The 10,138-nt window shown below is 39.8% G+C and overlaps 1 protein-coding gene across 1 annotated transcript in view; it reads left to right on the top strand.

Annotated features, from left to right (window-relative positions):
• NTF3 (neurotrophin 3) overlaps positions 1-9,861 on the top strand; it is a 53,250-nt gene extending 43,389 nt beyond the window's left edge. The window contains exon 2 of the mRNA XM_008942538.1: positions 9,035-9,861. Within this exon, the coding sequence (XP_008940786.1) occupies positions 9,035-9,826 (792 nt within the window). The 3' untranslated portion in view covers positions 9,827-9,861. The remainder of the gene's footprint in view (positions 1-9,034) is intronic.
• The last annotated feature ends 277 nt before the right edge of the window (positions 9,862-10,138 follow it).

Raw genomic sequence — 10,138 nt, 5'->3', positions numbered from 1 at the left:
TCTTTCCCTCTATATCGTTGCTCAATACTCCTATTCCCCCAGGACACTAGCTTGTAATATCTACTTTGACTTTCATTTTGTAATTTTCTGCCAATATTTTATGTCTCCATCTCCCCAGCAAAGATTGTATTTCTCTTTGCTCACTGCTGTTTGTATCTCTTTCCAAATCAGCTGTAAATTTACTTTGTTAGCTGCTTGGCCCTGCTGCTATTATCAAACAGTAATGAAAAGATTAATTAACAACTTATCAGCTTGAATTATCTTCTACCATAATTTAGTTCTAGTGCTTTCTATTCTTCTGTTTGTAAATAACAACGCCCCCGCCCCAAAAAAAAAAAAAAAAAAAACAAAAACCCAACCCAAAAGGAAAGTCAAAAGCTCGGGGCACATTTTCTTCTTTTTTTTTTTTTTTTAACAAAATTAGTCAAGTCGTTGGAATTTATTGATTTAGCTAAGGCTATGACCTTTAGATTTCTTGTTACTTTGGAGAGTTTTCAGAGCTACAGAGTGAATAATATGTATAAATACTTCCGCTTTTGTGGAAATAGTTTACCCAACTATGGCTTTAACACTTTGTCATGTCTAAGATGCATCTGACTGCTCATCTCAGATGGCATTGTTTTTATCTCCTTGCATTTCATGCATGTCATTGATCAATCAAACTTCTATACAGCATTACAGATGGACTTTCCTGACACAGCTGTACAACATGAAAACCCCAACCTGCAGCAAAATTCCTGTGTGTCCTTGCAAACATCACCTGACTTCTGTGGATTCCAGTTTCTGCTCTTTAAAAAGGGAACAAGAGCAGCCCTCCTACTTTATCGTGTTAACCAAGATAAATGTTTATGGGGTTCTCAAGTATCAGTGACATGAGAATGGCAAAAGAAACAGTGGATGATTTACACTGAGAACATTTAGGGAAATATATTTGTTAAGATGCCTCGTTACTCCCAAACAGACCGACATCTCCCACGCAGCATGCAGAGCATCCTACTGCAGTGCTGTTGTGCCTTGTGTGGAGGGAATAAGTTTGTACTTTTTCTCTCTTAATAGAGCAACAACAGCCAGCTTTTTGAGGGAGAAAGCAAAGGATGTCAGGGTGTAAGTCTAGGGTAATAAAACCCCAACATCATTTCATAGAGTTCCTTACTTTGCAGATGTAAAAAGTAACGAACAGAGACTTCAGCTTGATCTATTTCTTCCAACAAATCAGACAAATTGGGATGCCAGCCTCCCAGACCCTTGTGCTGACCTTCTCAATACACAGATTAATGTGTCAACTGGTTAATGCAAAATTATACCATGGCAATCAGGGCCGAGAAAGACAGGCGTAAATATGATGTCACAAAAATGACAGTGAGGAAAGGAATTAAAACAGAAAAAGACTTAGCTGTGACTGAGAAAAGCCTGTCTACTTTTGTAATTGATTATAGACCAGAGGATGTAGCTAGTATGGCTGATATTGTACCAGACCTTATTAATAATTGAGTCCCTTGGTGGGATTGCTAGAGGATGCTGGGGAGTGTCAAATGCCTCCAGGGGGGTCTCGAGTGCCTTGAGCTCAAGACGATGTCGGTGGTGGGGGAGGAAGGTGCAGGGCCAAAACCTAACAGAATTTACTTTGCACAAGGTGTGAGAAGTAGCTGCTGTTCCAAGTAGTGAGGTAAGCACTGAGGAACTGCTCCTGACCTTTCCCTTGGAATCAGGCAGGTATGCGTAAGGCGATCACATTTTGATCTCCAAAAAGATATATTTGTGGAAAGATCAAAAGTAGACACACGTGTCGTTGCAGTCGACTGTGCCTGAAATGAACCAATACTGCTGCAATTCTGCAGATTATTTAACTGTTCAGAAAACAGATTGCTCCTTGTAGCAAAGCTATCCCTCAGAAAAAATGTCACCAGCCAGGAGAGCGCTCCTCAGTGACTAGCAGGGTCATGGTCACAATGGTAGTCATAAATAGTATTGTAGATTGGTCTAGAGTACTGGTGAGATTTTCAAACTTCAGTAAGCAGCTGTCTTGCTGCACTTTGCTCAGCCAATCATTTAAAGAGGAAAGGGAAATGTCAGTGAATCAGTAGGCTGAACTCCATTTCCATAAGACATGAGGTAAATAACAGTCACTGGAGGAATCTGGGGCTCAGTGCTCAGATGTGTCTTCTTCATTTTGTAACTGGCCTACAGTGACGTCTGATTAAAATCAACTGGTCTGTTGCAGAGGTTGAGGAACTTTGGTGGCCTCATCCTCAGATACAGTGTGTAGCTGCACTCCCCAGCCCATCTGCAAGAGGAATGCATTAGTTTCAAAATCCTTCATTCACATTTTGGTAGGGATAGTTAACACTTAAAAAATGCCATAACTCAGTCCCACTTGATTTTGTCTCTGAATTCTTTTGCTTCTTAGTGAGTTTAACTCTTGTGGAAGCTTTAGCTTCAATCTGTATGTGCTGAAATTTCTGTATCTTGAGAAGTGAAAATGTTCAGGAGGGTCATAGCATCTCTAGGGGCATTCATCACTCTGCAGCAATCTACCTTAATAAATCCTTCTACCAGCACATATCGTACAAACTGCTTATTATTATTGTGAAATACAATGCAAGTTTTCACATGTAAATCTTTCATACTCTCATCTTTCTGAATATTCAGAATGCAGTGATACTTTTCTCGTTCTGTATCTTTTTGCTGTCCTCCTAAGCACAGAGGAGAAGGGCTGCACTTCTTCACCTAGCAGGATGAGGGAATGATCAACAGGGCTTTCTGCTGCTTGTAGCTTTCGGTGAGTTTGTGAAAACAGTGCTGAGCAAGCAATGATAATAATTACACTGTCGTCTTTGGCAAAAGCCTGAATAAGCTGTCAGCCACCAGAAATGATTATTAGTTGCTCAGTCTGAAGAACAAAAGCTGCCCTTAAATTTTTCAGAAAGTGTCAAATACTTCAAGCTGACTTCCATAAATCATGTCTGGTATTACAATGCTGAATGTAAAATTCACGACTCACGTTTCCTTCTATTCCAGTTCATCTTAGCAAGGATTTAGAAGTAAAAACTTAGGCATTACCTCACAGTACATGAATTTCATTATTTTCACAGAACCTATTAACTGACACTTCGCTCTTCAGCTGTGTAGAGGGTTCAGTGACTGATCAAAATAAAGCAATACAGATTTTTTTCTAAATGACCATAAACAAATCAAATCAAAACTAAACAAAGCTTTCCAACACTGCATAGAGGGTAGAGTCTAAAAAGCACAGAAAGTGGTTTGCCAGAGTCTGTTGGGGATTTAATTCGTTGATGGAAGCAATGGGTAAGCTTATTTACTTCTCATAAATTATAGGCCTTCCCTGAGACGTCTAGATTGGACAGCATTAATACCCTGCTAACACCACGGGGATAGGCAGGAATATAGACCATTAAAGTATAGTAAAACTAAGCAACAGTTGAAAAAATCAAACAACTCAATGCATGAGCTTTTGTTTTCTCTGGTGTTTGCTTTTGCCCTCTGTGCCACAGATGCCAGAATCTCTAAGTCAAGTTTGTTTAGTGCATATTAACAGCCAACTCTGTATAACCAGAATATACTGGTTGTCCTGCCATGCTGTGATATGTGCTCCCACAGATCCTCTGGACCATTCATAATGCCTAATTATCACTTTTTTCTACTTCTTGTTCCTTTAAGGATCTTCTTTGGCTCTGTTGCCATGTTTGCAATCACTTTTGAAAGCCAGGGTGGTAGCTCTGAATAAGGGGACACTATCACTGTGCAAAGGGACCAACTGGAAGAGACTATTAGGTCTTCCTACCTTGATGTCCAGTGCTTTTCCATATCACACATCTCACAGAGCTTTCTGAGTACATTAAAAAGCTGATTTGAGAGACGTGTTCTCCCTGTCCCCTTTTTAATTACCTCTAGCAGGAGCTAAAATCATCAAAGGTGCATCCCAGCATCTAGCAGGGCACACAGAATAGCACAACACAATAGCAGAGCCACTCCAGAGCTTCTCAGAGGAATATGTCAGCAGCCCTTGCTGAACTCCCAAGATACAGAGCAGAAAAGGAATTGGGTGATACAGGAAGAAAGAGAGAGAAAACAGGGTGGATATCCCAGCAGCAAGACCACATCAGGCTACTAATGCCCACCCTAGGTAGTTGTCTACTCTCTTTGTGGTACAGGTACAAATTTGATACAAGTAGTCTTCCATTAGGTCCAGCCACTATTGAGCCCCCGGTCAAATGATGAGTTCAAGATAAAGTGATAAGTCAACAAGGTATACCTTTTGATATGAATCTAGTAAAGCTGCTGTATCAATTCTTCTGGATTCATACTATCTAAACTATTCTACAACCACATGGCTTCTAGGACTGGTATGTAGCAGGTATTGCATGGTAACATGATTATACTGGTTCAAATGGATGTGTCATATTGATTATATACTGAAGATCCATTGAAGTCATGTGCCATCACACACCTTATTGTCGAGCAGGCTGTGTGTCACAGCTAACCTGACAGCCCCTGGAAACAGAAACTGTGCTCAGGCACCAGCCTTAATGCTGTAGCACAAGCAGATATTGGGCAGAAATGAAGTCGAAGCAGTCACCAGTTATGGTCTGCTGATTATGGTCCCTTTGTTTCCAACAACTTCACTTCAATAACTTTACTTCTGCTGATATTGGACTAGGGAGCATGCAGGGCTTATTCTGAGGTCACCATGGAAATGCTTGCCTGTGCCTATTTGGGACCCAGATCCAGGCCCCAAATGTAGTGATCTAGTCTGTGCTTCCTGGGGGAGTGTAAATAATACTCTATTCATTTTTTAGGACCATTCATCACATTTAATTGCAAGCAGTCCACAAAGACAGCTAAACTTCTCAGGGATTTAAATGTGGAAAATTTTAAGAAGAACCTTGCAGAACAACAAAAGTATCTCACAATCATCAGCTGACTAGAAAGAGTTTGGCTTAAATAAAGTCTGTCTATTGGAAATGAATAATTTTCATTTCAAGAATTTGTGATGCGAGAACAGGAAAAAATAACATGAAGGACTAAGTTCTTGTAACCTAAAATACAACAAAAGGCTGAAGAAGAAGCTATTCCTACTTGTGCTGGAGTAGTTTCTGCTGAGTTTCATACAAGCTTGTGCACCAGGAGCCTGGAAGTTAGGTCAGTCTTCTTGTAGACAGGGCACCTCTGTTGAATTCTTGCCTCCAAATGCAAGTTTCCTCTGTAGTTAATTTACTCACTGGGCTCTACTGTGTAAGCACTTTCCCTGTTTTGTGAATTACATTGTGTAACTTTTGAAGCACGTCCAGAAATATCAGAATGCTTTGCTTTGAAAAGGTGGAAATGTAAACATGTTAACGTTTTAAATTTTCCTCTCCTTTTTATCAGTTTAACAACACACACATACGCAAAAAGCTATAAATTACAAATTGTCTTCAATTTAGATAGGCACAGAGTTCCACTTTGGGCAGAGTCATTTATTAAAAGCAGTATTGCCCAGCCCTACAAATCCATACACTTTTGAGGTGTCTTACACTCAACCATAACCAGTTGTAGTTTCCCAGTAACAACCATCTCTCCTAGCTAGCATGGTGTCTTAGGCATATTCTGAGATGCTGGACTTCATGGATAGCCTGACAATTTTGGGTCATGACATGGAATTTCTGAACACAGCACTTATGAACCTCCTAAGTGAACTGTCTTGGAGGAACTCCCTGAAAACTGTAACCTTACCAAACTTTTGCATTTTCTTTCCAAATCTTACACCCTGAAACCCTTCAAAAAAATAAAGATTGGTTCTGAAACATTTTTACTTTTATGGCAGATAATTTTCCAAGCACTAATCAAACTACGAGTTAAATTTCAGAGTAGTTTAACACCTTTCCCACCAAATCCACAAGGCATTTTGTTGGATTCAGAAAATTACTTTAAAATGTTTGGGTTTTTTTTTTTTCTATTAATGGAGTTCCTCCATGGACAAGAAAAATAGCTTATTTGAACAGCTCTAATTCCAGGGTGCCTAGCCCTTCCTTTTTCTGTGTGGCATGACATTAAAGAGAGTCTGTAGGAACTCCAGTCTTACTTTTCCCACCTCATCACCTGCTCCAGCTAGTGACACTTAGCTTTGAAACTGCAGATCAGTGATTACATGCAGTTGCATGTTGGCATGAGTAATGCTTTCAACTTCTGAGCTGAGTGTTGTCAGAGCTTTGCTCACCATCCTATAGATTTGTGCATCACACTGCGTGTGGGTTAATTCTTCTGAGTGCTGCAACAAATCTGCTGAGTGACATCCATTTCATAACATTTTTACTGGTTTTAAAAGCAAATAGTTTACTGAGGGAAGACCAAATTGCACAGGAAGAAGTCTTTTTATACAGCATGGCCTGGGCTGTGAGATCTATCTACATTAAGTTAGTATTTATTTAGGCATGACAGTAATTGTATGGCAACTGAAAAATCTTAGATTTTTTTTTTTTTTTCCAAAGCACAACATTGCTGCAAGCAACAGTCTAGCTTTAGGTGAACTCATACTGTGACAAACTAAGAATGGAGAAAACACATTTCTTGTCCATAAAAGGACAGCTCACACATCCACAGAGGGTAGCTCTGATTTTGCTGCAGTTCCAAACTATGAAGTGGGGACTCGCTGTTGCTAAAAGTGATTTTACTTAGAGTGGATAAAGAATTCTCCAGTAAAACTTTTTTTTTTTCCCTTTGTCTTCTTAAAAAGAAAATGGTTTCCCTTTTTATACAGAAAATGGTGTTTTTTTGAAGTGGAAAATTTTCTGTTCAAAAGGTCTGATATTTCTGCAGTTTCTCCTGGAAAACAAAAACAAAAACAAAAACAAACAAACCACCAGAATATCCATAATGTCACCAGCAGGTCAAGGAAGGGGATCCTTCCCCTCAGCTTAGAATTGGTAAAGCCACATCTGGAGTGCTGTGTCCAGTTCTGGGCTCCACAGTACAGGAGAGATATGGACATACAGGAGCAAGTCCATGAAGATGATTAGGGGATTAGGGTCTCTGTCATATGAAGACATGCTGAGAGCACTGAGGTTGTTCAGCCTGGAGAAGTGAAGACTCAAGGGGATCTTATAAAAATGGAGAAATATCTGATGGGAGGGAGTAAAAAACATGGGGTCTTTAAGGCCAGGCTGGATGAGGCTCTGGGCAGCCTGATCTAGTGGGAGGTGTCCCTGCTCATGGCAGAGGGGTTGGAACTGGGTGATCCTTGTGGTCCCTTCCAACACTAACAGATTCTGATCTGTTTTAGCAGAGGACTTTAGAGCCCTAATGGCTCAATGGTTGGACTTGATGATCTTGGAGGTCCCTTCCAACCTGAATGATTCTATGATTCTATGGAGCCAGGCTCTTCTCAGGGGTGTCCCATGAAACAACAGGAAGCAATAGGCACAAAGTGAGATACAGGAAATGCTACTGAAACTGGATTTATTTTTCCCCTTTTTTTTTCCCTTTTACTGTGAGGGTGGTCAAACACTGGAACAGGTTGCCTGAAGGTTGTGGAGTCTCCATTCACAGAGCTATTCAAACCTGACTGGGTACAGCCCTGTGCAAGGTGCACTAGCAGACGCTGCTTTAAACAGTGAGATAGGACTAGACAGTCTCCTAACAATCCTTCCAACTCTACCTGTTCTGAGACATGACAAATGTGTTTGCAGTGCAGGAGAATGAAATTCAAGATTGTTCTGAGCCACTTGAAGCAGCACTACAGCCAGGCTTTACCACATGCTATGAGAGTGCTCTAACATGAGTTTAATAGTTTCTCCTTTAATCCACTACTTGTGCAAGTAGATGTGCTTCCAAGTGAATGGTTTACTTTCAGGATTTAGTATTTTACACTAAAAATTAATTTCATTTAAATATAAGTGCAAATACAAAATATACAGCTATATGCAGGCAAGAAAAAAACAACCTCCTTAGATGTTTGCAGTTCTCAATTACACAAACAGGATGACAGGAAAATTTAAAAATAAATAAAAAATGAGCTTCTAGAAGGTGCTCAGAAGCTAGAATTACAAGGACACTCAGGAATCCGTATAAAGTAGTGCATAGAAAAGTAGAGTACAGAGAAGAAGCATACTTTTAGGTCCAGTTTTCAAAATATTGACTTTGAGATTGTTGTGATCTTTTTGAACAAGATGATTCCATAGGGGGAGGGAAGTGTGGAGCATGTCCTACATTTGTCCTTGAATATTTCTAAATGTCAGTTTAGCTCCACTTTATATAAATCTAATGAAGGAAGTTCATTAGGGATAACAAGGAAAAAAAAAAAAAAAAACCAAAACAGCCCACCCAACAGCAAAAAAACAACCAAAACCAAAAAAGTCACAAAAAAAATTAAAACAGGTCCCAGCTCTGCAAACAATCAGTACAACATGGTCTATGGATTAATGTGAATTTCCCACTTGTATTACAGAAGCCTAATGACTGCCTTCTGAGGTTCAAAATATAGGAAACCCCAATTTGCTGCTTAACTGCATCCCTTTCCTTCAAGAATACTTTCCCTTGCAGCATCAGAGAGAGAACAAGAGATATTGAAATACAGGATTTATTTCCCACTGCTCAAGCCATTTGATGGATCCAAGAGATCTCAACATGCAAAACCTGACAACACTTTGCTAAGTCAGAACTTCTGCCTTTTACACTATTGGTTAGTTTTCTCCTCTACAATGGTGAAACTAAACCACTCTGTAGAAGAGGCTCTGTGAAAGTAACTTGGCCTCTCCCTGCTGTCAAGACCTGGACATTCTACTCCAAGAGCTACTCATCCCTATAGAGAAAGGGCCTAGTTGACATATGGGCCACTATACAAGAAAAGAGGAAAATTAAGGTCGTTTTAAAAGGTGCATGAAATCTAGAGGAAACACTGAAGAAGAGAAAAAGTCAGAAAATGGCTACACTTATTATAAAGTATAACAAAATACTACCATGAATGAAATACTTTTAAAAGTATTTAAAATTATTCAAAAATTATTTGGTTTTATGTTGACTTTCTGTTTCTTTGCAGATCTTACAGGTGAACAAGGTGATGTCCATCTTGTTTTATGTGATATTTCTCGCTTATCTTCGTGGCATCCAGTCTACCAACATGGATCAAAGGAGTTTGCCAGAAGATTCAATAAATTCTCTTATTATTAAACTCATTCAGGCAGACATTTTGAAGAACAAGCTTTCTAAGCAGATGGTAGATGTTAAGGAAAACTATCAAAACGTGGCGCAGAAAGACACTCAGCAAGACGTGGATGGAGACGAAACTGTGAAATCAGACTTCCAGCCAGTTATCTCAATGGATACAGACCTCTTAAGGCAGCAGAGACGCTACAACTCTCCCCGAGTCCTCTTGAGTGACAATACACCGTTGGAACCACCCCCACTGTACCTCATGGAGGATTATATTGGAAATTCAGTGGTGGTGAACAGAACGTCCCGTCGGAAAAGGTACGCGGAGCACAGGAGCCACCGAGGGGAATATTCCGTTTGTGACAGTGAAAGTTTGTGGGTCACGGACAAATCGTCTGCCATTGACATTAGGGGACATCAGGTGACTGTTCTGGGAGAAATTAAAACAGGCAACTCTCCAGTTAAGCAATACTTTTATGAAACGAGGTGTAAAGAAGCCAAGCCTGTAAAAAACGGCTGCCGAGGCATCGACGACAAGCACTGGAACTCCCAATGCAAGACATCCCAAACTTATGTTAGAGCACTGACTTCAGAAAACAATAAACTGGTAGGCTGGAGATGGATAAGAATAGACACCTCCTGCGTGTGTGCGTTGTCAAGGAAAATAGGAAGAACATAAATCTGCATCTCTCTGCTATATAAATTATTACTTTAAATTATATGATATGCATGTAGCATATAAATGTTTATATTGTTTTATATATTATAAGTTGACCTTATTTATTAAACTTCAGCAAATCTACAGTATATAAGCTTTCTCTCTCAATAAACAAGAGCAAAGGGCGTGTGCCTCTGCTATGGCAACTCCAGGTCTAATTTTAGACTGTATTTGTGACACTGCTTGTCGGCAGCATACCGTAACCTTACTGTAAAATCTGTGTAAAATCAGTATTTTTCACTCAGTATTGTCAAGCCAGTGACTGTCATTTAG

The sequence above is a fragment of the Merops nubicus genome, unplaced genomic scaffold (assembly GCF_000691845.1).
Source record: "Merops nubicus isolate BGI_N331 unplaced genomic scaffold, ASM69184v1 scaffold6676, whole genome shotgun sequence".
In the NCBI taxonomy this organism is placed as follows: domain Eukaryota; kingdom Metazoa; phylum Chordata; class Aves; order Coraciiformes; family Meropidae; genus Merops; species Merops nubicus.
Note: the sequence above shows the minus strand (reverse complement) of the source record. Positions and strands in the feature narration are given on the sequence as shown.